The 27,303-nt window shown below is 37.1% G+C and overlaps 1 protein-coding gene across 2 annotated transcripts in view; it reads right to left on the bottom strand.

Moving 5' to 3' along the window:
• The window catches only part of LOC136033270 (chaoptin-like), a 65,732-nt gene that overhangs the window by 29,261 nt on the left and 9,168 nt on the right, over nt 1-27,303 (bottom strand). The window contains exons 1-4 of one of the 2 annotated variants that reach the window (XM_065714033.1): nt 19,321-19,378; nt 17,121-17,356; nt 9,958-10,213; nt 3,754-3,932 (exon numbers count right to left, since the gene is read on the bottom strand). In XM_065714033.1, the coding sequence (XP_065570105.1) occupies nt 3,754-3,932; nt 9,958-10,213; nt 17,121-17,276 (591 nt within the window). In that variant the 5' untranslated portion in view covers nt 17,277-17,356; nt 19,321-19,378. Of the gene's footprint in view, nt 1-3,753; nt 3,933-9,957; nt 10,214-17,120; nt 17,357-19,320; nt 19,379-27,303 lie in introns of those variants that run through there. The other variant, XM_065714030.1, reaches the window with a different exon arrangement.

The raw sequence follows: 27,303 nt of genomic DNA, 5'->3' as shown, positions 1-27,303 counted from the left end.
AAGAGCTCTGAGTTACAAGCTACTTTTAAATATCAAGTTTCATTATGATTCGATCATCCGTTCATAAATTAAAAATACCCAATTTTTATAATCTTCCCAATGAACAGAAATAACCCCCCCACTCCCCCCAAGAGAACGGATCTGTTCCGGTTATATCAATCACGTATTTAGGACTTGTGCTTATTTTATCCACCAAGTTTCATCGTGATCTCTCCACTCTAAGCGTTTTCCAAGGTTCCCGGTTTCCCCCTCCAACACTCCCCAGTGTTACCGGATCTGGTCGGGATTTAAAATAAGCGCTCTGAAGCACGAGATTCTTCTAAATATCAAATTTTATGAAGATACAATCTCCCGTTCAAAAGTTAAAAATACCTAAATTTTTATAATTTTTCCGACTTAATCATCCCCCCCACTCCTCCCCGGGATGTCCGAATCAGAGAAGAGACATTTCCCATTTAATCTCGTCTGTCCCTGATAGACTGCCCCCTTTCATCGTTTTAGCTTATCTGGAAGTGCCCAAAATAGCAAAAGCGGGACCGATAGACAGACAGACAGACCGACAGAATTTGCGATTGCTTAATGTCAGTTTGGCAAATACCAAGGGCCATAAAAAAGCAAAAAAGAACAAGAAATGAGGGTGCCAAAAAATCTTGGGTGAAGGGTCCCCCTGGATCCGCCACTGACAGGAAACAAATTGATCAACACAAGATCACAGATTAAATATTAAACAGTAGTGAAAATTTGGCTCAGAAATGGGACACATCACAGCGCGTGGAAATGGAACTTTCCCTTTGCGTCACAGCAATAGCTTCAGTTGCAAGCATAGCAAAAATATTTAAAACGGCAGACTCATGAAGAAAGGTGTGCGACTGATGCGTCCCAAAAACCTTTAATGGAGAACACATGAATTTCCGCTACTGTTTAATTATGCTATGCACAAGAAGAACAGGTGAAACTAGATTAGACAGCTAAAACTAGAGCTTCGGTACCAAGGTGGCGGTGAGTGTTCCAGCAAAGTAGCGTAAGGGGTTGAGTGTATAAAACAGCACTATAAGCTATAACCACTGCAGATAAACTTAGATCTACAGGGGATAAATTTAGTAGATAAAAAATAAATTGTAGGTAAATTTATATTTGAATTTATCTACAGTAGTGTAGTAGTAAGTAAGACGGCTCTAGACCCTTAAGACCCAAACCCACTGTGCTGGTCTCCGTTTCACGGCCCTTCAGCCAGGAAGCGCAATGGGAGGTTGGGGACCAACCATCCTTATGCACACTCTTCCGGCTTACCTTCCCCACATTGCGCGCCAGCCCCTCAAGCCAACATCTACAGTGATGGTAACGAACTATAATTAAGGAGCAACACGGCTGAATGGTAGTCGAAACAATAGTTGCGCTAAAGTTTTACAGTTTTTCAAAATTTTTAAGGACGACTAAAGTAATCAAAAGTAGTCTTCGAAAAGATTAGTAATCTTTCAAAAGTAATCTTCGAAACAAAAGTAATAATCAATCTCTAAATCCCTGTTGTTTTCATTTGAATTAAGATTATGCACTACTTGCAGCGGTTAATGAATATCCGTGAAAAGGCTCATTTGGTTCATTTTTATTTCTTAGTGCACAGTTTGATTTAAGAAATAGAAAAATACGTGTCTTCTTGCTTACTTTTCAAGCCATTTAAAACAAATTGGAGCTTCTATTCCGAAATAAAAATTTTCAGCATTATCTACAAAAATTTATGAGAGACAGGGAAATTTAGCTTAAGTTGTCGAAGAGGTAATAAGCCTCGAAGCTATGGCATTTCATTTAAACAAAATCTAGAGAATTCATAGACTCAAAACTTTAAAATAATAAAAAAAAAATAATTCTATTCCTGGAAAACCAGTGCAAGCTTGAGCTATTAGAAGATTTAGATCTGTCTCTTTGCCTTGAAAAAAAAAATTCACCTTGTCTAAAAAAAAGTTACCTCTAATATGTTTACGAAATTGATGAGTGATTACAACTTAAAAATTTGTTTTAGGTCGAATATAGAAGAGTGTATGTCTTCTACCCTACTTCTCGTGAGATTGAACGTCTAAAATTTAATAGGCACAAAAATCGAAAAATATTGTAATACAAAAAAAAATTAAAAAAAGAATTAAAATTTATTTTTCGAAATCAGGATTGATGATATTATTTACCAAAACTTTATGGTACATACTACCATTTTGCTAAGAAGTCAAAGAAATTATACGAAGTCCATTCAGTAAGTTCAATCAGGGTTATATGAAACCAAAGTTCAATTGAAAAAGGAGTACTAGATAACCCTGTTAAAAAAAAAAAGAGAGAAGAGGGAAGCCAAGAGGCTAAGGACAGCTGAACCGTAGGATTTATATCTCCACATGATGCTGCCCAAGAAGAGATGGCCAGAAGTAGATAGGCAGAGGTCACCGATCGTCAGCCACTCTCTATCAGAAGGTAAACAAAAGAGCCAGGACTAATATATTAAAAAATATAACTTCAAAGGGTTATCCGATAAATGAGTTCCCCCAAATAAAGAGAGATTTAAAAGGGAATCTTGAGACCCCACAAGAAAATAGAGGTTTTGCAGTTGTTGTAAAATTGATCTTAACAAAGATCAACAAATGGGATTACCAAACCCTCAAAGAAGAATTATTCCTCTTCACCAAGACCTTTTAGGCTAAGATTACGCATGATAATCTGATCTTCGGCCCGAAAGTTGCTTTGACAATATTAGGTGATGAAATAGGATGAATAAGCTGCCAATATATATGGATGATACCATAAATCACGGGGGTTCTGAATGATCAGGGCTAGGGATATTTAGTTTTCGAACTAGGAGGCTCCAGTTTGATCAAATTTCCCCGGTTATGATCAACAGTTTGGGTTACTGGAGAGAATTTGGTAGGAGCATTAATGGTCTGCAATCGGTTCATCAATAAGGAAAAAATTCAGCTGACCACGATCCATATTAAGGAGGAGAAAATGACTTCCACGAGGCAATTGACGCTGACTTTGCTAGCGAAATAAGAGCCGATGCTTCTGTCTCCCACTTGAGAAGAGGGGGGGGATACCTTCTTGAGCTTTATTTTTAAACTGCTGCTAACACTGTCAGACAGTCTGATATTTTTTTTAGAGGGTACTGGCAGAAATACAAACATACTCAGCATGGTGCAAGACCCCCAGCTCGTGGCCACTTAAGTAAAAGGGTGATGTGTTTAAAAGAAGTCATAACTAAGGTCTTATCTAATAGTCTGTAAAGGATTTTAAATGCTTACTTTGTGTTACATTTCTTGCTATTATATATAATCTCTTAAAACAACTGTCTTTCCCGGCATCTCAGTGTATATGCATCTCTGGTCATTTTACAATAACTCACATTATCCAAAAAGTGACAATGATTTCCAATCATGTTGCATACTTCTACATGGTTGGTAGATAATATGCTAAAAGGGATTTTATCTCCACATTCGCGGATATTTTACGGATTAATAATGATAAACTCTATTGAAAAACCATTAGCCCATTTCCAGGATCTTTTCAATAACACAATTCTAATTTTAAACAAATCAACAATGCAAACGAAGAGATTTAGGTAAGTTAAGGGTGTGAAATAGGATAAACTGATATGAAAAACAAAATGGTTAAAGGATACTTCATAATATGATGACGTAAAAGTTAATAAAGAAGGAAGTAAAATGTCATCATTAGGCTCAACTAAGCTCTCCTTATATTCAAAAGCTGTTCGTGCTATACCTCTAGTTTTTCCAGATTTCGAAAGGCATTTTCATCGATGTTCTTTATCTGATTGGAGCTCAAATCCAATATCTTCAAAGCTCGAAGTCTGTTCAATTCACTGCTGCTAAAAAATGGATTCAACTGATCACCAAGCAAATTATTAGATGCACGAAACACTTCGAGTGATTTTTCAATGCCTGTAACAATGAAACACATTAAGATGATATTTTATCAAACTAAAACAGTGCACGAGGTAGAAACTGGAATAACTCTACATAAATGAACACTAAGAGCTCATATGGCACTTGTGACGAGGCCGGAAGAGCCAAGAGCTCATATGGCATGAGCTGTAGCAAAACACTAAGAATCAATGGATCGAAGGAAAATCAGAGGCTTAATGCCGTTGGGATTTAAAATAAGAGCTCTGAGACAAGAGGTCCTTCTAACTATCAAAATTCATTTAAAATCCGATCAACCACTCATAAGTTAGAAATACATCTTTTTTTATTCTTTCCTCCCCCTTCAGCCCCCAGATGGTCGAGTCGAGGACAACAACTTTGTCAAGTCGATTTATACAGGTCCCTGACACGCCTACCAATTTTCATCGTCCTACCACATCCAGAAGCACCAAACTCCTCAAAGCACTGGACCCCCCTAAATCCACCAATGAGAGCGGATCCAGTTCGGTTACGTCAATCACGTATCTACGACATTTGCTTATTCTACCCACCAAGTTTTAGCCCAATCCTTCCACTAGTTTCGTTTTCCAAGCGTTTTCAAAGATTTCTGGTTTCCTCCTCCAACTCCCCAAATGTCACCAGATCTGGTCGAGATTTAAAATAAGAGCTCGGAGACATGAGTTCTTTCTAAGTAACAAATTTCATCAAGATTCGATCACCCGTTCTTAAGTTAAAAATACCTCAATTTTTCAAATTTTTCTGAATTACAGCCCCCCCCCCCAAATCCCCCAAAGAGATCTAAAGCATTCCCATAATGTAAATCACGTATCTAGAACTTGTGCTTATTCTTCCCATCAAGTTTCATCCCGATCTCTCCACTCTAAGCGTTTTACAAGATTTCCAGTTTCCAAGACTTCGGTTTCCCCCCTCTAACCCCCTACGTCCCCGGATCCAATTCGAATTGAAAATGAAGCATCTGAGACATAAAATCTTTCTATATATCAAATTTCATTAAGATCCGATCACTCATTCGTAAGATACCTCGATTCCGGTTTCCCCCTCCAACTCCCCCAATGTCACCGGATCTGGTCAGGATTTATAATAAGAGCTAGAAGCACAAGATCCTTGTAAATATCAAATTTCATTAAGATCTGACCACCCGTTCTTAAGTTACAAATACCTCATTTTTTCTAATTTTTACCGAATCCCCCCCCCTCCCCAGCTCATCCAAAGAGAGCGGATCCAGTACGGTTATGTCAGCCATGTATCTTGGACTTCTGCTTATTATTCCCACCAAGTTTCATCCTGATCTTTCTACTCTAAGCCTTTTCCAAGATTTCCGGTTCCTCCCATCCCGACTCCCCCCAATGACACTGGATCCGGTCGGGATATAAAATAAGAGATCTGAGTTACGAGGTCCTTCTAAATCTGAAATTTCATTAAGATCCGATCACTCCTTCGTAAGTTAAAAATACCTCATTTTTTTCTAATTTTTCAGTATTAACCCTCCCCTCCAACTCCCCCAAAGACAGCGGATCCGTTCAGGTTGTGCCAATCACGTATATAGGACTTGTGCTTATTTTTTCCAACAAGTTTCATCCCGATCCCTCCACTCTAAGCGTTTCCCAAGATTTTAGGTTTCCACCTCCAACTCCCCCCATTATCACCAAATCCGGTCGGGATTTAAAATAACAGCTCTGACACACGATACCTTCTATATATCAAATTTCATTAAGATCCGATCACCCGTTCGTAAGTTAAAAATACCCCATTTTTTCTAATTTTCCGAATTAACCGTCCCACATTCCACCCCCAGATGGCCGTATCCGGAAAACGACTATTTCTATTTAAATTTGATCTGGTCCCTGATACGCCTGCCAAATTTCATGGTCCTAGCGTATCTGGAAGTGCCTAAACTATCTAAACCGGGACAGACAGGCCGACAGAATTTGCGGTCGCTATATGTCACTTGGTTAATACCAAGTGCCATAAAAACTATAACCAGTTATCGTCAGAATTTTTAAGGTGAGTAATATTCAGGAACATTCTCTTAAAGTGTTATCTTAATACCCTTAGCTTCAGTAGTAGTATTAGTAGTAGTGACAGCGGCAGCAGTAGTTCTAGTGGCAGTTTTAGCAGTAGTAGTAAAACGATTCAACATTGTAATTTTGGGTGTCCCCCCCCCCCTCTAACATGCTCCAAAAGTTTCAATTTAATGCCCTAGATCATACAGGGGTCTCACTGATATGCCCTTTTGGCAACAAACCCGCACATAATACGTTTGGTCTAGCTAAAAACCCAAAAACCCAGAAACTCTCTGAAAGTTTCAACTTAACACCCTTATTTTCGTTAATAGTAGTTGCAGTAGCAGTAGTAGCAGAACTAACAGCAGTATCTACTGATCGCCTTTTGATTAGTTCAACATATGTCTCAACATGCCTAAAGGTAGCATCACCTGAATGTCCTTGGCTTGTTGGACACTAAGGGTCAAACATGTCCACTTTCCCGATAACAAATATGTATGTAGGCAATGGATGAATTACATAGCTTATAGGCTTTGCCCCGAGGGCTGTAGAGGGGGGGGGGGGTTGACATTCCCAGCGACATACTATGGGAGGGGGTATAGTTGCCCTACAATCACTTTTGACTTTTAAAAAAGGCGCTAGAAATTTCAATTTCAAATTGAATGATTTCTTTCCGAATTTTTTACCATTCTTTCCGCTCAAAGTGCCTTGGTGAAAAAAAAGAGAACCCACCTTGATCCTTTTTTTAAAAAAGGGCTATTGTTCGGCCTATGATTCAAATCAATTGTTTTCTGGGTAAACTATTATTGTTAGAAGTAATTGAAAGAATAGTTTTGAATTAGCGTTTAACGATAATCTTTTGTAATTAATCAGTTCAATTTTTTCAAGAGCGCATTTTTAGGCTTTTGGCTACTATCAGATGTAGTTTGCTGTTTACTCGGTTTCAGTGTTTCAGTTACCACTGCAACCATAACGGAAAAGACGAATAAATATCACCAAAGTTAAGTTGTGTCATAAATAGCGTTAACCCTCATGCGGTGGACATAGCTAATATGGTCCCTCCCACAATTTGGAAGGAGTTCGCATGTAATATAGCTCATAGATGTACAGAACGGTATGTATATCACCAAGGCTGTTAACTTATATTTAAGTGTTATGTATAATTTGTTGAAAAGGAATTAAGAAGCTCTAGATGTTTTTTTCTTACAACTTAGTTGCGATCGATAAGAGGAAGCTGATTCATAAGGCTTCTTTGCTTATACCATTATTGTATATCCTTCGATTTTTGACGACTCAATTTATTTGTTATTTTCGCAACTCCTAAACTTGCACGGATATCAAAGTTAGATCAAACACTTCTCGAAAATCAATAGTTGTGAAACAAGATTGGTTCTGGTAGACATACATCGAAATCGCATGGGGTCTTTGAAGGGCATCACATGCTTCCCCAGAGTCAACTGAAGTGCTAATGAATCTCTTGGAAGAAATATTACGAGACATAAACGACTACAAAGGTTACAAAAAAATGCTTGAAGTGGAGGATGATGCAAATCACTGGGACAACAGCCTCCGAACGTTCAGCTCATTTGTACTGTGCCAGATGGTGTCGATTATAGACGGTTCAACCCTCCTGCATGTAATAAAGTATTACAAGTATTAATGAAGCATTTAATGCCGGCCGTACTGTTCCACTAAACGAAATGGTTGTAAGACAACGTGGCAGAAATCTCGTCATTTTAAAGAATACTGATCATCGTGTGGAGCCCTTTACCTACCCAGTGTTTTATACAGCTGGAACTTCAGGACGGTCAAGTGTTATGCCACTTTAAACACCTTATGTAAGTCGTAGACATAAAACACGGCTTGAATTAGCAAGGCATCGTATTGCTTTTTGACCTGAAAAAGCCAAAAGCCTCTCTGTGCAAGCTGTGACACCCGACCTGCGTCGGATTGGTTTTAATGCTTTGCATTTTGGCGAAAGACTTTTCCCACAATACCTTGTCGATACCGATATTCGTGTTGAGCACGATCATATTGACTGGGTTAAATTTAACCAAAATACCTATTATAGCTGGAAACTACGTAGGTGTTGCACGACTTCTCAGGAACTTAGCCTCGAAACAAAATGCATTCGCTGGCGAAAAATTAATACTACCGTCATCATACTTCGGATCAACACACTCCTTTGCTGAACATTATGAAGACGCCTTGGCTATTGTTTGTCGCCTCGGACCCCCAAATTTCTTTATAACTGTGACTTGCAATCCTGATTGGCCTGAATTTGAAGACGCAGCAAGCATTAATTTGATTATAACTCTATTATAGAACAGTCCCCTCAAGATCGTCCCGATATCGTCACTCGAATTGCAAAACTAAAATTTAACAATATAATCAATGATATTGATAAGGAACACATATTTGGAAAGATGACAGCATATATGTATACGATTTAATTTCAAAAACGTTGACTACCACTTTTACATTTGCTATTGATCATGAGCCTTCAGGATCGAATCCATAATCCAGTTGAAATAGATGATTTTATTTCAGATGGAATTCCAAATTCCAACTATACACTATTAAGTGGATTAGTCTTATTAAGTGGATTAGTCTTAAAGTGGATGGTTCATAATCCGTGTGGAAAACTCAATCCACATGCGAGTTGCATGATCAAAAAATGGAAATGTGCCGCTTCATTTTTCCAAAGCAATACAATTCAGTCACATCTCTAGCCGATGCTGAAAAACCAAAGTATCGGCGTCGTTATGATCCAGAGTTAGACGAAATGAATAGAGAAGAATTTTCACATGACCGTGCTGTTTATTGAAAAGATTCGAATAATCCCTGAATTACTCATGATAATCGTCATGTCGCCACATACAGTCCTTATATGTTTAAAAAATTTGAATGTCAAATTAACGTCGAATATGTTAGAAATATAGGTCCGGTAAAGCATCTATAATAAATACGTATACAGGTAATGTGATTGTGCTTCAATATAGATTGTCAAAAATGAACGGTGCATGGTTTACAACGAAGCAGAAACCTATGTGGAAGGACACTGCATTATACCAACTGAAGCCTGAAGATGACTATTTAGTTACGATATCCAAAAAAAGTCATGTCTAGTCAAAAGTCAAAAAAATGCTAGTGAAAATCGGGAAAAGAAGTTCACATATCCCGAGCTACGGTGGACTGTAGTAAAGGTCAGCTAGGGTGTACTGCTCACTGACATCAATTTCCACTTTGCCCCGCATTTACCAATACATAAGTCGCAAAGGCAAACTTTTTAATTTGTTGGCGTCGACCTTAGTGCTCCAGTCTTTAATCATGGAATGTTATAAGGTGCATTTTCTCGTGTGAAAAGACAATGTAGCTTAAAAGTTCTGCAACCACCTGAAATTGAACGAAGAAAATGTAACGAAGTGTGGAAAGAAACCCTACACAATATACCGTCTTTTCATACTTCAGTCTTTTCAAAGATATTTGATTGTTGAAGCTAGTTCGAGTTCTAACAACGATATGTACTAGGCTTGAAACTTTTGATTTTCTTTTTTAAGGTTTTTGGACTGCTGTAATCCCTTATTAAAATATCGAATCACAATTTGTAGTAATTGCAAATATTCGTTTTTGGGGCCTTCCTACTGACATTACATAACTGGTTGCATTCAAACCTGTCAGTTTAATCGCGTAGCGAGTAGATTTAATCTAACAAAAAAAAATTAATTTTAAAATTTTCAGGTATTTTTTTAGTTTGAATTAAAACATTAAAACTATTGCTCAGGCATTGTAAATATATTTGCAGTTTACCTAAAAGCTTTAGCGATTCTGAACTGAATTAAAAAAAATTGTACATGTAGCGCTTCAAAACTAGTTGCGACGTATGAATGATCAAAATTAATTTTCTGTTTGGCAATAAGTTATTACATCTTAACTTAATATTTTTTTATTACTATTTTTATCGCATTAATTTCTATCAATTTGGCATTTTTAAACTATGGCTGCTAGACTTTACTAACCTTCAAACAATCTCTCTGGAAATCTTCGAATTTTATTATATGAAAAATCGACATATTTCAGTGGTAACCTGCTAGCTGTAAAAATCTGGGAGGGAAGACTTTGTAATCCTGAGTGTCTTTGGCGAAAAGAGTGAATTTCATGACGATAAGGTAAAAGTGGAAAATCTCCATGAAAAGTAACTCCATCACAATTGATATGGGTTCCATTGTCAACGCTTTTTTTGCAAGAACAAATTATGTCCAGACCGAAGGAAACCTAGAAAAGAAAATCTTTAACTACAGATTGCATTGAACCAAAAAAAAAAAAGTCGTCCATTTATAGACATTGTTTTGTTTATCATTTGTTCTGTGAAACAATTTTCTGAAGGTATCTCATTATATTTCTCATTAATATTTGATCATGCACAGTAGGGCTATATTCTTTTAAAAAAATATATAGCAATTTACTTTTTTTACAATATTGCTTTGACTTTTTAATTTACTTATTAATATTACTTTTCAGTAGCTTAAAAACTGAATGGAAATGATGTACTGCAATAGTATTTAATTTTTTAATTAAAAAGCATAATGGTAGCAGTAGCACTTCCATAAACAAAAAAAGAAGAAAAAAAAAAACAATAAGAAAGCACAAAATGATCTTTTAAAAAATCTTTCAGAAGGACATTAGGATTTATGTGACGGCCCGATCTCTGACCAGTTTACCCAAGAATCGAACCAAAGAAGTACCGGAAAATGTGTTTTCGAACGGCTTCCAGAGTCAATCAGCTCCAGAGGTGACTCTGTTTGCAGAGACAATCGGACCAAATAAGCAAAACTTTTGGTCGGGACCCACGCCCCGATCTATTTGTTCACCTGAGTATGGGTGAAAAGCATTTTTCTCCGAGCAGCCAGAGCTGCCTTGGCAAAGAGCAGTTATTGCGAGTTTCGATCAGTCCAAAATGAAAGACTAACGGATTCTCAACGCCGAAAAATATGGTAACATTTCCCCCTTTTTATGGCACTTGGTATTAACCAAGGGACATATAGCAATCGCAAATTCTGTCGGTCTGTCTGTCGGTCTGTTGGTACCAGTTTTGCTACTTTAGGCAATTTGCAAGTATCAGGAACTAGACCAGATTAAATTAGAAATAGTTGTATATCCGATTTGACCATCTGGGGGGGGGGGGGAGTGGGGGCCGGTTAATTCGAAAAAATAGAAAAAATGAAGTATTTTTAACTTACGATGTTGATCAGATCTTAATGAAATTTGATGTTTGGAAGGATATCGTGTCTCAGAGGTATTATTTTGAATCCCTACCGTATCTGGTGAAACTAGGGAGGAGTTGGGAGGGGAAAACCTAAAATTTTGGAAAACACTTAGAGTGAAGGGATCGGGATGAAACTTGGTGGGAAAAATAAGCACAAGTCCTAGATACATGATTGACCCAACCGGAACGGATCCGCTCTCTTTGGGGTAGTTGGAGGGGGAGGGGTTAATTCTGAAAAATTAGAAAAAATGAGGTATTTTTAACTTACGAACGAGTGATCGGATCTCAACGAAATTTTATATTTAGAAGGATATCGTGTCTCAAAGCTCTTATTTTAAATCCCGACCGGATCTGGTGATATTGGGGGGAGTTTGGGGGGGGTAACCTAAAATCATGTGAAACGCTTAGATTGGAGGGATCGGGATGAAACTTGGTGGGAAAAATAAGCAGAAGTCATAGATACGTGATTGATATAATTGGAACGGATCCGTTCTCTTTGGAGGATCTGGGTGGTGTTAGTCTGGAAAATTAGAAAAATTTAGGTATTTTTAACTTCAGAATGGGTGACCAGATCTTAATGAAATTTGATATTTAGAAGGAATTGATGCCTCAGAGCTCTTATTTCAAATCCCGACCAAAGGGGAAATCTTGGAAAACACTTGGAGTGGAGGAATCGAGATGAAGCTTGGTGTATAGCAATAAGCAAATATACTTGATACGTGATTGACGTAACCGTACTGGATTCGCTCTCTTTGGGGGAGTTGAGGAGATGGGTTCCGCGATTTGGCGAGTTTGGTGCTTCTGGACGTGCTAAGAGGATGAAAATTGGAAGGCGTGTCAGGAAGCTGCACAAATTGACTTGATAAAGTCGTTTTCCCAAATTCGACCATCTGGGAGGCAAAAATTTTAAAAATTAGGTATTTATAACTTACGATTGGGTGATCGGATCTTAACGAATTTTGATATTTAGAAGGAGATCGTGACTCAGAGCTCTTATTTTAAATCCTGACCGGCATTAAGCCTCTGATTTTCCTTTTAAATCAATCTATTGATTCTTAGAATGTTTTAGAGCTCATGCCATATGAACTCTTGGCTCTTAGCTCTTCTTGCCTCGTCACAAGTGCCATATGAGCTTGCTCTTGTTTAGTTAGTCATCGATCCAGATGAAATTTAGAATCCACGAGTCCTTGGCCGAGTAGAGTGAATACAGTTAAAAAATGTTGAAGTAAATTTGGCTGCATCGATCCATGGCAATGAAACATGGATTAAAATTTCAATTTATCCCTGATCGGCTTGAATCTTGGAAGGAAATTAGCCCTCAATGAAGAAAATAGACTTTGAATATGATTTGTTTAAGAGTTTGAGATCTAATAATATAACAAAATTTTGTTCCCTCCATTTGACTTTAGCCTACAGTAAATGTAAACATAACCAGGTGGGCCTCAATGAAGAAAAAAGAAAATGAAAAATATACTGTATCAAGTTACGACAGGAAACTGGCCAAAATTTTTTGTCCTTGATGAACCAGAGACAAAATGGTGAAAATGAGCAAGTTCATGACGCCTAAAAATGGACAAAAAAGTACTTTTTGAGAAAAAGAGGGTTTAAAAAAGAATTTACTTGTATTTATTCGCAACAAGATAAAATTTAAGTGATTTTTTTTTCTTTTTTCCGATATGTTTCAAAATCACAGGGTATACAGACTTGAACAAAATATACTCAGTTATTTAATGGATCTTTAATGAATGGGGTAATTCCCCAACTAAAATAAAGTAACTGAATTTTGGGTGCAAAATCTTTCAACTTCTTCGGGTGGAAGCAATCCATTTGATATCAGGCGGGGAATTGTACTAGCCGTCCCTGTTTAAGCACGATCAAAGGCTGATTTTTACGTTTGTCTCGATAAAGATAAACGTATATAGGTCCGTTACTTCCGTACGTCCATTCTTTATACCTCTGTCTAGGAACAAAATATCAACTAAAAAAAATGAAGTTAACAAAAAGGATCACACAATTCATAGAGTAGCCTGCTGAAAATCCACAGGACTAGTATCGGTAGGGTTGGCGACCAGTAAGTGAAACTAAATGCCATGAAGGGATCAGACACTACCTCAGAAACTATCGCCCTTCTGACTATCAACCCTTGACAGAAACATGGACGGAGTTCTGGCCAGCAGCTTAACCTAAATGACCAAGGTGGGCTGAGCATCACCACATGGAAAGACTTGACGCTAAATGCCATCGTAAAATCAGATATTAAGATTGTCTTTCATCAGCTGCCAAACGTACGGTGGAGCCAATCTACACAACAACAACCACAGCAATGCTTCTCCATCTCTCCTTCTCCGTCTAAAGAAATGGGAGTCAAGAGTCCCTACTTTATTGGGAGTCCCTACTTAATTCCGAGGGAGAATGGGAATCTTCGAAAGCCACTGAACAACGCCGTTTAATTTGTCTCAACGGTAATATGCCAGCATATACCAAGCTGAAGGGTGTCAGAAATATACCCATACATCATGACAAGAAAAAGGTTTTCCAAGACAAGGCCCACGAGCTGAAGATGAGCTTACCTCCAGTGAACCCACCTCATTCAACATCGATGTTACTCCAAATGGGTCCCCCTCAGTAGATGAAACACCCTAGCTCGACAGATAGAAACATTAGTTCTCCACCCTCCTCAATGTCAACATACCCTAACCTGAGAGCCGTATCGATTGCACGCACGATTCCACCTTTGAGTCTTGATGAAGCCATTTCACCTCAACAAAGTTACCAGGTTCATACAGAGATTGAAAAATAAAAAATATCTGTTTTCTCTGGTATAGCTGCTGAGCACCTGAAGCATAAGGTTTTACCTTGCAACAGTGGCTCCAAACACTGTTCTGTATACTATAGTGCACTGAGATCATTCCCGAGGATTTTGGGACTGGAATAATCCTGTTACTATGGAAACGTAAAGGCTGTAGCTAGAGGGTCAAAACGGAACTCTTCGCGCCGGCTGAACAGTTTGCTATATCCCCTCTCGACAAACACTCCACTCTACCTTGAAGAAAACAAAGAAGCAAACAATATTTATTTCCGGCTGCTCCATAAGCAAATTCGCATTGGCTCAACTTTAACTTCAACTTTTTCTTTATTCAACTTAAAAAAATACAAAAACAATATTATGCCCCAGCAGAGAGCATAACACTAAAATAGACGGTCTACCCCAGAAGTGCTTCTCTTTTTTTGGAAAACTGCATGAACCAATGACATGCCATGTCCAACTCAGCGAGATGCGTAGCCACCCGTTAAACAACTGAACAGAAGTATGGCAGGAATGGGCCATACCACCTAAACTTTTTAACTGCGCCATTGACTATCTGACGATGAAGACGATTACTCGACTGAATTTCGACCTTAAGTTCTGTGACAGACTTTTTAGAGACAATTACTTCGGTAACGACTTTGCACTTATGGCAAACATTCCCAAAGAACTTGCTGCAGCACTGACAGTCACGAGAGAAGAGCCCAGTAAAATTGAGATCAACATCGGCAAGAGGTAAATGCGAATCATATTAATTGATCCAAAGTCACCGCAACCTACCCTTCCTGGAGTCGAGGTAAACCAAAATCAACCATCAGTCATGACCGCCGTACCTCAGCTTGATTCTGTCACGTGATTGATCCGTCAAAAGAAAGTCAACGCAAGAATCTCCAGGGCATCTTGAGTCCTAAAGAGGCTCAGCAAAATCTAGAACAAGTCGGTTTTCAGCCACCTCACAAAGATGCATACTTTTTGATTATTAATCGCCAATTAATAATCAAATCACACAAGTATCGGCACAGAAGTATCGGCCGATTATTTCTGTCTATATTAGTTGTACATTTTTTTTTGCTATATAAATCTATCTATCTATCCGTTTAACATGCAGACTCAGTCCTTCTGTGCAGCAGAGATACTTGGGCAACAACCACCACAACTTTAAAGAAGTAGAGTAGTATAGTAGTATAGAAGTATAGAATATATATAGTAGAATATATAGAATATATATATAGAATATATACATATAGAATATATATAGTAATATAGAAGTAAAGAAGTAGTTATAATCCTAACTTAGAAAATTGCTGCAGAAAGGAAAGGATTAGTTTATTAGAATCTCAATAGCCTCGCACTGACCATGATATCATCAACTTTTTCTCCGCAATTAAAACTTTCTTTAAAACTCAAGCAAGCTTAGTTTTCAGTTAAGTGCTGTTCTTTAAAAGTATGCAGACACTAGAGAATATCACAAGCCCTTTTATTTAAGCTAGTTTTTCTTATATAGTTTACGTCATCTGCCAAGCAGTAATATTTGTATTTTAAAGCTAAACTTTGTTCTTCATTTCCGTAAGAAAAAATTTGCTTTTTGAAGTTAATTTTTGCTCGTCCAGTTTTTTTTTTTAAGAAATAAACTGTCAAGGTTGCACACCTTTATCAATAAAATAGAAATTATTTTCTAGGCGTTTAGAGATTTTGAATGGAGACGAAGGGGACAGAAAGTAATAATCTCATTTTCTAAGTTAGGATTATAAGAAATTTACTGCTTTTTCCTTTCATTTAATTTGGCTCTTAGTTTTTCTTCAAACAGCTATTTATTTTCAAAAGTTTTTTTTCAATAATTCTAATTTTAAAACAAGCTTGTTTGAATTTTATTCTTTCAAAAAAAAAAAATTATGTTATTTAATAGCTTATCGTGTTCACAGTTATACCAAGTACGAAGAAGGAACGTGTCAACTCAACCAACCTCCCTTTAGATAGTCCGCACCCCCAATCAAAACATTCTTTTATCACCTTGACCCAAAACCTTCCTTTGGCCAATGCAAGTTTAATACCTTTTGGAAGACAATGTTTTTTTTTTTTTTTTTTTTTTTTGGAACGAAACGATTTCCTTCTTGCTGCTGTTTTAGAGCTGTGGTTCTTCTGGTCCATTAAATTAAAGATAAGCGAATTTTCAAGTCAGTCACAAAAAAAAGTTTTTTTATGCACCATTTTAGGGGGGACAAGTGCAGCCTAAAAGTAATTTTTCAGTTTTGGGTCACCTTCATCAGAGGGCAAACAGGTGTAATTTTCAAACCAAGCAATGGCAGAGCTTTACTGTCCAATTTTTCTGGCCGCCTTTATGTCCCTGGAGAGGTCATCGAAGTTTCAAACCGAACAGATATCTGGCCCTCCTTTTTCGATGACTAAGTAAATATATGAACATTGAGTAATGCGTATAATTTAGGCCCTCCCCCCACGAATCGCTGTATGTAATTTTTTGGGGAGGAACAACGTAATTATTCTACTTTTATTTCCACGTACTGTAAAAATCATTATGATGTCAAGCGTGTGTTTGGGGTGCCTGGGTAAAATAAGGACATGAAGAGAGGAGAGGGTTGTACATAGTAATTGCTACGCATTGAAAATCAGATTGGAACTTCAAAAAATAAGAGTAGAATTAGATTAGAGCAAGAGAAAAGAACACCCTCCCAATCTTTAAAGACCACCTCTTCCACACGAAGTGACTGGAGATAAAGAAAGGAAAATTAAGGAATTAACAAATAATAATAAAAGAAAAGCAAACTAACAAACAATAATATATCTTTTTTTACCGTGACTACTCTTGTAAATCACTGATTATTTTACTTAACTCTTATGATCAGAATGTTATATTGTTTTCAGAATTTTGATCATGGTTAAATATGCAATAGGTCACTATTTACCATTACCAAGATCGGTTTTGATTTATCTTAAAGGTCCAAAAGAAATCATTTATAATCTTTTTTTATTTTTTTATTTCATCTTTATTTTGCCACTCGACGGTGACCACTGACAGAACTACCGAACTACCGACGGTGACCACTACCGAAAAAGGTAGCGTTAATTGTTAGCGTTACGAATGAGTGACTCACCTTCGAACAGGGTTGCCATTTTTCCTCTGAAAATGCGTGAAAATCTTTTTCAAACTTGGGTTTGCATGTGAAAGTTCGTGAAATATCGTCCTCACAAGTATTTGAAATTGATATTGACGTAAAAAGCAAAACAATGTAGTGCAAGATCCTGCACATTCTTTACTTTTTTTACTTCATTCCTTTTCGGCTACCTTAGACTCTCGTAACTAGTCTTTGCAACCTTGTGTGAGAATAGGCTATAAGAGAAACGAAAAAATTAGATCTTATTATCTTACTTTTTTTCTAATATGGAATAAATAGGATTTCAATAACATATTCAATGAATCTTTTCTATTAGTTTTTTTTCTAAGTTAAGTGCAACTAATTAATAATGCACCTCTGTCGTGCCCAAACAATGCTAATACTTTAATACAACAAAGTGTTTAAGACCCAAAATGTAAATTAACTCAACAGTTTAGAGAAACATTTACTTCGGAATATTGAAATTATTAGACTGTTTGTTTTTTGGGTTGCGACATATTACATTTTGGCTGTGATAAAAAACCTGAGATAGGTTTCGATTAATATAATTTAAATGGAATTTAAATATCCTCACTTGTTATTTTAAAGCAAAGGAAATATATTTAGGGAGAATTTTATGTTAGTCCTAATATTTAAATTAGATGACAATTTATTCAAAATTAAATGTTAATTCATTTAAAATCATCTAAATTATAAATAACAAAATATTTTGAAATGTTTAAGAAAAAGATTTATATGACGCAAAGCAGATATCTTTAGAGAATTCCAGGTTCATAAATGTAATTTCTTTATAAATGCTAAACTTTGAGAGCTTTAAATTTTCTCAGCTCAAATTTTACGAAAAAACTTTTTTGTGCAAAAAAAAATAGCGTTGATGGTGAAAAGTTGATGCACCAGAAAATAAAATAATGTTTTTAATATTTTAATGCAACTAAATAAAAGAAAACGAGGTCTTTCAACTGAAAGTAAGGAGCAATATTAAAAGTTAAAACGAGCAGAAATTATTCCGTATATGAAAGGGGTTGACCCCTCCTCAACGTCCCGCTCTTTACTTTAAAGTTTTTTATTGTTTTAAAAAGTAGATCTTTGACAAAGAGTCAAACTTTACCGTAAAGTGCGTGACGTTGAAGAGGGGACAGCCCCTTTCATGTACGGAATCATTTCTGTTCATAAGTGTAATGTCGCTCCTTACTTTCAGTTGAAAAACCTTGTTTTCTTTTATTTAATTTCTGAACGTTTTTCAAGTAATACGAGTTTTGATTTTGGCTCACCACACATGAATAATCAAAACTATATTTGTATATTAATTTTATTTGGCAAACAATCCGGGTTGCAGCAGTAGCTAACAACCTAGTAAATGACGATGACGCCCCATTATAAAAAATGAAATAGTCCATAAATCCTAAAACTAGAATCAGATAAAAACGAAGTGCATTATAAGAACCAAGTACTATAAAGAAGATACGGTTGTAGTGATATGTACAATCTTGTAAAATTAGCATAGGCTAGTACGGTTATATTTAAATAGGCTAAATACACTCCCCGTTAACTACCTCTAAAGGGGAATCGAAACCCGGTCACCGCGTGATAAGCAGATATGCTTACTACTTTCCTGTCGGAGACATATGAAACATAAGTTACATATTATATGTAACTTATTACAATGCTTATTACAATATTACAGTATTAAACAATACTTATTACAATGCTCAAGTACTATATGATATTCATGAACAAAATGAGGATTTGCCATTTTTCTAAAAAAATTCTTACCATTTTTTTCCTGATTTTCCTTCACCTAAACTAATGTAATTGGTATACTCCCTTCCTTACGTTATTACATTTTCGTAAATCGTCAAATGTGTTTGTATATTCGCGTTGAAGTCTTTGCTTTTTTAAAAAAGATTTAAATCGAGTTCCCAAAGGATCCACCACTTTCGCGGACACTTCCACCATCTTCTCCTTTTCCACTTCCTAAATCATCCAACTGATCAGAAAATTCTTTTACCATGATTTATGTTATTATATTTCTTAATGAATAGATTTTACTGTAGTGAGTAACTTATGAGCTAGAACAAATTAACACTTGGCCAATTTATTTATTTATTTATCACCCGTCGTTCCAACAGAAAAAAGACGGAATATAAAAAGCAAAAAAGAAAAGGGAAAAAAACATTACACTTCCACAGGAAGAAGAAAACAACAACTATAAACTGAAAACCCACCAATCTACAACTGAACGTACGTACATATATATACACTTAAATTTTGATAATTTTGCTCCAGGGGTGGGATTGGACTTTTGAATTATACTTAATAATCAGTTTGGAAATAGCAAGTTCAGGATCAGGTATTTTATACATTTTTATCATTTTAGTATTTCCTGTTCAAGGGGGAAGCCGAAGTAAATATTTAGAAAATCTGAAGAAAGTGGCCCTGAGTTTACCTTTTTCACCAGTTGAAAAAATTTGCCAAAAAGGGGCTAGGCAAAGGAACTGAAGTATTGCAACTGAATTATAAAGGGACGCTAAGATTTTCGGTTAAAACATGTGATATTTTTTATAAATAGAGCATAAGAAGCGCAAATTTTCCGTTCAAAAAGGAGCCAGCGAGTGAGTTTCAGTGAGGAACCAATGAGAATAACAAGATAAAAAACACTTTCTTCGGGTCTTAGACAATTATCACCAAGAACAATAGTGGGCAAAGGGCCTTCAGCTTTCCAATTAAATAACACAATATCAGACTTATCCGAAATAAATCTGAGACCTAAATGAACAATCGATTTTGCATAATTTGAAAGTTTTCTTTCATCCGTTGGATAGACCTGCTTATATTGAAAACGTCGTCAGCATAATACACGAGAGAAATGTTAATAGCTTGAAGAAAGCATGAACAAAAACATAACGACTGCGTATCTAAAACACTATTATTGAACAACGTTGCCAAGGAGACGACCCCCTGGTGAGTACCCTTCCGCACTGGAACTGTGCGATCAAAATGTTGAGGTGATCCTAGTAACTTTTGAGGCAGCTTAAGCCTTACTCGGAGCTGTGAGTATATATTCTTAAGAGACAATACTACAGCGCAATTAACCCCTTGCTTTGCCGCATGCAGAAGCATAACGGTCTCTGATACGCCTGCCTAATTTCATCGTCCTAACTTATCTGGAAGTGCCTAAATTAGCAAAACTGGGACAGACAGCTGGACCAGATATAAAAACTGTTCATGGGTAGGGGCTGATTGGTCTCCAATCACTTTGACTTAAAAAAAGGGGGAACAGAACTCTCAACTTCCAACCGAAGGAGCATCTTCCCTACTCATTTTGTATTTACCTGAAGGATCAATGGGTATTAAGATGTTTTGGCATTAGAATGCACCCTTGAGGCATCTGCCTTGACTGCCCCTCTCCCTAACCACAAAAAAATCGGAGAATCCAACTGCAGAGATTTCAAGCTCTTATCCACAAATGTTTGAAATTGTCAGTTTTGTGAAAGAATGATCATGGACAAAATCTACAACAGGTATAACAACAATGAATTTACTTTAGACAGTGAAATTTGTTTAAGTCTTAGAAATATTTCGGCACCATATCCCAGAGCTATCCTTGACAAACAATGTATATAAATAAAGTCAAATATAAAACAAAATGGGACCTTTAGCACCACAATTGAAAAATTAAAAATGTCTCGATGTGTTGTTACGGCACTTATTTTTATTATGGAAAAGCAATCTGGTCTTTGTCACTATTTAAAGGTCATGGATGGGTGTCGCTTGTTTGATTTGTTCCGATGAATGATCATATTAATCAAGGGTTCTAAAAAATCGAGAAAGGGCTCAGTTGAATAAAAATTTAAAATTTAAGTGGCCTTTTAAGTGACCAAACTGAATGGAGGGCAACTAGCCCCCTTCACGTCCGTCTCATTTCTCCAAAGACATCCAAATGAAATTTTGAGATAACCATTTGGTTTTCATAATTAAAAGGCAAAAATACTCTGGGGATGACATGAACCCCACAGGCCTTAGGGAAAGGGCTGTGATTTTGCAATTTTTCCATTGGTTTCATGTAGTATTTGCTATGTCACGGTGGAGTTTTCAGCGGGAGAAGAGGATTAAGTAGGGGGAAAATCGTCAGCAGTGGGGGGGGGGGGGATTTTGTTTGATAATTTTCCTGAATTAATCGACAGAATTATTTTTATTTTTATTTCTTTCTCTTTGTAAACAGAATTTACATATTGAAAGAATGTTACGGTGGAATTGTTCAGGGGATATTTTTAGCGGGGATAAAATTGTTTGGCAGGATTTTTTGCAGAACATGAGTAATGTCGACAAAGGTGCTGCGGGGCGACATCTCCCTTCTTATTGCACCAAAAAGTTCGTTCGGTTTAGGTTTCATTTATTCTTTAATAGTTATTTCTGATCGTTTTAAGCTTGAATTATAACAGGAATTTATTTCGCTCGCTTTAAATTTAATTGAATAAAAAGAAACAAGTTTTTTTTTCAACTGAAAGAGAGTAGCAACATCAAAACTCAAAAAGAACAGATATTATTTCTTATATGAAGACGTTACCCCCCCCCCCCTCCTCAATAGCATGCTCTTCGCACTAAACTATTTAGCACTTTAAAAAAACTTCCTATTCTAATCAAACCACCCTTTTGTTTCAGCAGTGTTCTCAAAAATTGGAACAAACAGTTAAGCGTCAGCGTAAGGAGCAAGGTATTGAGAAGCGGGATAACACCTTCATATACGATATGATTTCTGTTCATTTTGAGTTTTAATGTTGCTCCTTACTTTCAATTGAAAAAACCTGATTTTTTAATTTAATTTCCCATCGTTTTGAAAATTGCCTCGCGTCACGGGAAACTCCTCCATCGGAAAGTTCCTCCTACGTAAAATACACCCAACCCTTTCGGAATTCCCACTGAACAATTCCATCCTCGCTGAAAATTCCACCAGACATCTCCACACATAAAATACAGTCATCAAAGAGAAAACAAGACAACTGAAACGAACTTTGTATATGAATTCTGGCAAATTCCTTCATCCCATCCGTGAAAAATTTCCTCTGGAAGGTTGAACCCCAAAAACTTTCCTTCTAACGAAAAATTTCTCCCCGTAGAAAATACCCCTCCCTCACAGAAAATCCTCCTTCGGAAAATATCTGTATACTTTCCAATAATCAATACCATATGTAAACAATGGACACAGTTCATAGTTTTAAGCCCTTCCTCCGCGGTTTGGGGGATCAAATCATCCCCAAAGACATAGTTACTAGATCCTTTGACTACACTGAACAAAATGGATATCTGAAAATTTTTTATAGGACGATTTTGGGGAAAAAGCGTTGCGGGAAGGGGCTAGCTCTCCTCCAATATCTGTATTCACTTAAAAAGGGCACAAGAGCCTTTGATTTCCGATCAAATGAGCCATCTACCAATTTTCTAGGATCACCAGTTTGACCCCTGAAAAAACAAAACAAAAAAAAACAAACAAACACAAATCCATGATCTTTCTTCTGGGGAAAAATGCCGAAGTCCACATTTTGTACATCAGTTAGTGTCACTTGAGCCCCATAGACACTCCTATTTTTAAAGGGATAGAAAGATTTGTTACGAAAATCAACCAAGCATCTAGAGGGATTAAAGGGGTATTTTGAATCGGAGTATAGTGTCAAAATTGGGTAAAAGCTTTCTTAAACAAAGCACCCTGTCCGTAATTCTAAACCCGAAGGCTGAAGACCTGGAGAGCATATGAATAATGTTGAAACAATATTCATTGATTTAATGCGGTAACAAGATGAGAGCGAACGAAAAAACAGGTTTGTTTTCGAGTTTTGTGTAAACTTGAGTGAGTGGCGTACATTACACAAGACCCAAAATTCCTTCCCACTGCGGAAAAAAATAATAAAATTCACAAATTTGGAAAGACTTATTTTCCACAGGGTGGAAGTTTTTTTCTGGGGTGGGGGGTTAAACGCCGGGGGTATTTTCCGCAGGGATATTTTTCACAGGGAGTATTTTCCAGGAGGAGGGGCATTTTCCAGGTGGAGGGGTATTTTCTGGGGGAGGGGTAAATGCCAAGACCGAAAAAACACGGAATAATTTTCGTTGTTTTAAATTTGAATATCGGTTTTTTATTTGTTTTGAAGAAATTCATTTCTTAATTTCGCTATTAATAGTGTCGCAAATTCAAACTGTAGGGACTGATTAATTCGCCCTCGATTATTAGTATTCCATGCAAGTAAAGAGATTGAAAGATATTTTTCTAATTATGGGGTGTATATGATAAATGCCGTGGCGTTTTACAAACGAAAAGGAAATAAGCACGAAAATTTTCCTCCGTCGTCAGACACATAGTTAAAAAGTACAAAAAGTTTTTCAAAGAAAAGTGAAGTGCTATAATAAACAAAAAAAGAGTTGATATAAAGTCAAATAATTATCCTAACGTAAAACCACCACAAATCACCATCAATAAATAAATGAAAAACAAACCAAACAGAAATTACAGGAAATAACCGAGTTGACCTCAAGATAATCAGGTATTAAGATGAGTTGGGCTGACGATTCCCATGTCTTCTAAAGACCAGAAAATAATTTGCACTATGAGCGACCAATCGAATAGTAACTGGAACTCTAAAAAACGGAATTTGGTAACAATATATACATCGAAAGAACTGGCCTTTTAAATTGATTCCAAGTATATAAAGTTCATTAAGTTTAATGTTACCCATTAAAAGGAATGAGCCTGAGAAATCTGCATTATTTTAAAAAAATAGGAACGTCCCCGAAAAAAATACGATCCAAATAAAAATAACGCTATCAATTATACATGTCAGCGGATTCTACTGTGAATGTTTCGAGTTCCTATCTACAAAAAAGAGGAATTTTGTATTTTTTGGAAGAAGGAACACCGCGGATTTTGTATGTTTTTGTTTGTATGTTTCTTTTTCTTTTTCTTTCAGGGTTGATTGCATCGACTCAATGGTTCTATAGGATTAGAAAGGAGCTCCTTCGCTCCTTCGCCCTGTTTTAGTGACCAAAAATATCGGAGGGTACTTAGCCCCCTCCCAAGTCCATTTCCTCAAAATGACATCCTATAAAATTCAAGATGGCCTAATGCAGCATACTTGAAAGTTCTACTTCATATGGCACTTGTGACGAGGCCGGATGAGCCAAGAGCTCATATGGTATGAGCTAAGGCAAAATTCCAAGAATCAATAAATTGATTTAAAAGGAAAGTCGGAGGCTTAATGTCGGTCGGGATTTAAAATATGAGCTCTGAGTCACGAGGTCCTTCTAAATATCAAAATTTATTAAGATCCGATCACCCACTCGTAAGTTATAAATACCTCATTTTTTCTCTTTGTTCTCTCCATTCAGTCCCCCCCCCAGACGGTCTAATCGAGGAAAGCGACTTTATCAAGTCAATTTGTGCAGCTCCCGGACACGCATACCAATTTCCATCGTTCTAGTACGTCCAGAAGCACCAAACTTGTCAAAGCAATGAGCTCCACCCCCTAATTCCCCCAAAGAGAGTGGATCCAGTACGGTTACATCAATCACGTATCTACGACATTTGCTTATTCTACCCACCAAGTTTCATCCCGGTTTCTCTACTCTAAGCGTTTTCCAAGATTTCCGGTTCCCCCTCCAACTCCCCCCAATGTCAACAGAACTGGTCGGGATTTGAAATAAGAGCGCTGAGACATGAGTTCCTTCGAAATATCAAATTTCATTAAGATCCAGTCACCCGTTCTAAAGTTAAAAATTATTCATTTTTTTTTCCAAATCAACACCCCCCCCCCCAGCTTCTCCAAAGTGAACAAATATGTTCCAGTAATTTCAATCACGTATCTATAACTTGTGCTTATTCTTCCCATTAAGTTTCATCCTAATCTCTCCTCTCTAAGCGTTTCCCAAGATTTTTGTTTCCCACCTCCAGCCCCTATGTCCCTGGATCCGATTCGACTTGAAAATGGAGCATCTGAGACAGAATATCCTTCTATATGTCAAGTTTCATTAAGATCCGATCACCCATTCGTAAGATAAAGATACCTCAATTTTGACGTTTTCCAAATATTCTGGTTTCCCCTCCAACTCCCCCAACGTCACCGAATCTGGTCGGGATTTAAAATAAGAGCTCCAAAGCACAGGATCCTTCTAAATATCAAATCAAATTAAGATCTGATCACCCATTCTTAAGTTACAGACACCTCCTTTTTCTAATTTTTCCGAATTACCCCCCCCCCCAACTCCAGCAAAGAGGGCGGATCCAGTTCAGTTATGTCAGTCATGTATATCTGACATGTTTTTATTCCTCCCACCAAGTTTCATCCTAATCCCTCCGCTTTAAGTGTTTTCCAAGATTTCCGACCTCCCCCCCCAATGACACTAGATCCGGTCGGGATTTAAAATAAGAGATCTGAGTTACGAGGTCCTTCTAAATATGAAATTTCATTAAGATACGATCACTCCTTCGTAAGTTAAAAATACCTTATTTTACTAATTTTTCCAAATTAACCCTCCCCCGCCCCAACTCCCCCAAATAGATCGGATCCGTTCCGATTATACCGATCACGTATCTAGGACTTCTGCTTATCCCCCCAATATTCATCCCGATCCCTCCACTCTAAGCGTTTTCAAGATTTTAGGTCCCCCCCAACTCCCCCATATGTCACCGGATACAGAGCGGATCTGTTCCGGTTATGTCAGTCACGTATCGTGGTCTGTCTTTATTCTACCCACCAAGCTTCATCCTGATCTCTCCGCTTTAAGTGTTTTCTGAGATTTCCGATTCCCCCAACTACCCCTCCCCCCCTTTAATGACTTTGGATACGGTCGAGATTTAAAGTAAGATATTCTAGTTACGAAGGCCTTCTAAATATGAATTTTCATTAAGATCCGATCACTCCTTCGTAAGTTAAGAATACCTCATTTTTTTTCTATTTTTTGAAATACCCCCCCCCCCTCAACTCCCCCAAACAGAGCAGATCCGTTCCGGCTATGTCAATCACGTATCTAGAACTTGTGCTTATTTTTTTCACCAATGTTCATCCCGATCCCTCCACTCTAAGCGTTTTCCAAGAAGTTAGGTTCCCCGTCCAACTCCCCCCAATGTCACAGGATCAGGTTGGTATTTCAAATAAGAGCTATGAGACACGATATCCTTCCAAACATCAAATTTCATTAAGATTCCATTACCCGTTCGTAACTTGAAAATACTTCATTTTTTTCTAATTTTTCCAAATTAACCGCCCCCCACTCTCCCCCCCAGATGGACAAGTCGGGAAAATGACTATTTCTAATTTAATCTAGTCCGGTCCCTGATACACCTGCCAAATTCATCGTCCTAGCTTACCTGGAAGTGCCTAAAGTAGAAAAACCGGGACCGACAGACCGACAAAATTTGCGAACGCTATATGTCACTTGGTTAATACCAGGTGCCATAAAAAGCAACAAAGGAAAATTAAAATTAAAAGCGAATTGAAATTATTCTGTATATGAGGGGTTGCCCCCACCTCAATATCTTGCTCTTTACGCTAAGACTGTCAGCACTTATTAAAATAGCTTCCTATCCTAATTAAGCGGACCCTGTGTTTCAGTAGCCGTTGTTTAAATATTGGGACAAACAGTCAAACTTCAGCGTAAAGAGTAATGTATTGAGGAGGAGGCAAGTCTTAATTTACAGAAACATTTCTATTCGTTTTGAGTTTTAATTTTGCTCATTACTTTCAGTTAAAAAAATCAGTTTTTTTTATTTAATTTCTGTTGGTTTTTCAAATAATGCAGATAAATCTGGGTCACCCTCCTTGAAACATCCTCCCCCCCCCTCAATGGAAAATCCTCCCTGAAAATTTCATCAAACATAAAGTAGACCCCCCTCGTCAATTTCCCATCAGACAGTTCCATCCTCGCTGAAACAAGAGATAATTTTTCAAAATTGTCTCCATAAATTTTTATCAGGCTCTTTACCTACCGGGTTTTCCATAAACCCAGTTTTAGTAAAATATTCTCTTTTAATTTCATGCTCATTTAAATTGTCAATTTTATTATTAGCGTTGACCCTCTATAGACACCCGGGTTGAGGGATAACCCAGTGGAGAGATAAGCTCATTAAAGCGCAATAAATAGACGAACGGCACGAACTTTAAACCTGTGTATTGCA

Source organism: Artemia franciscana, chromosome 1 (genome assembly GCF_032884065.1).
Source record: "Artemia franciscana chromosome 1, ASM3288406v1, whole genome shotgun sequence".
Taxonomy (NCBI): domain Eukaryota; kingdom Metazoa; phylum Arthropoda; class Branchiopoda; order Anostraca; family Artemiidae; genus Artemia; species Artemia franciscana.
The sequence above is the reverse complement of the archived record's forward strand: the minus strand, read 5'-3'. Positions and strand labels throughout refer to the sequence as shown.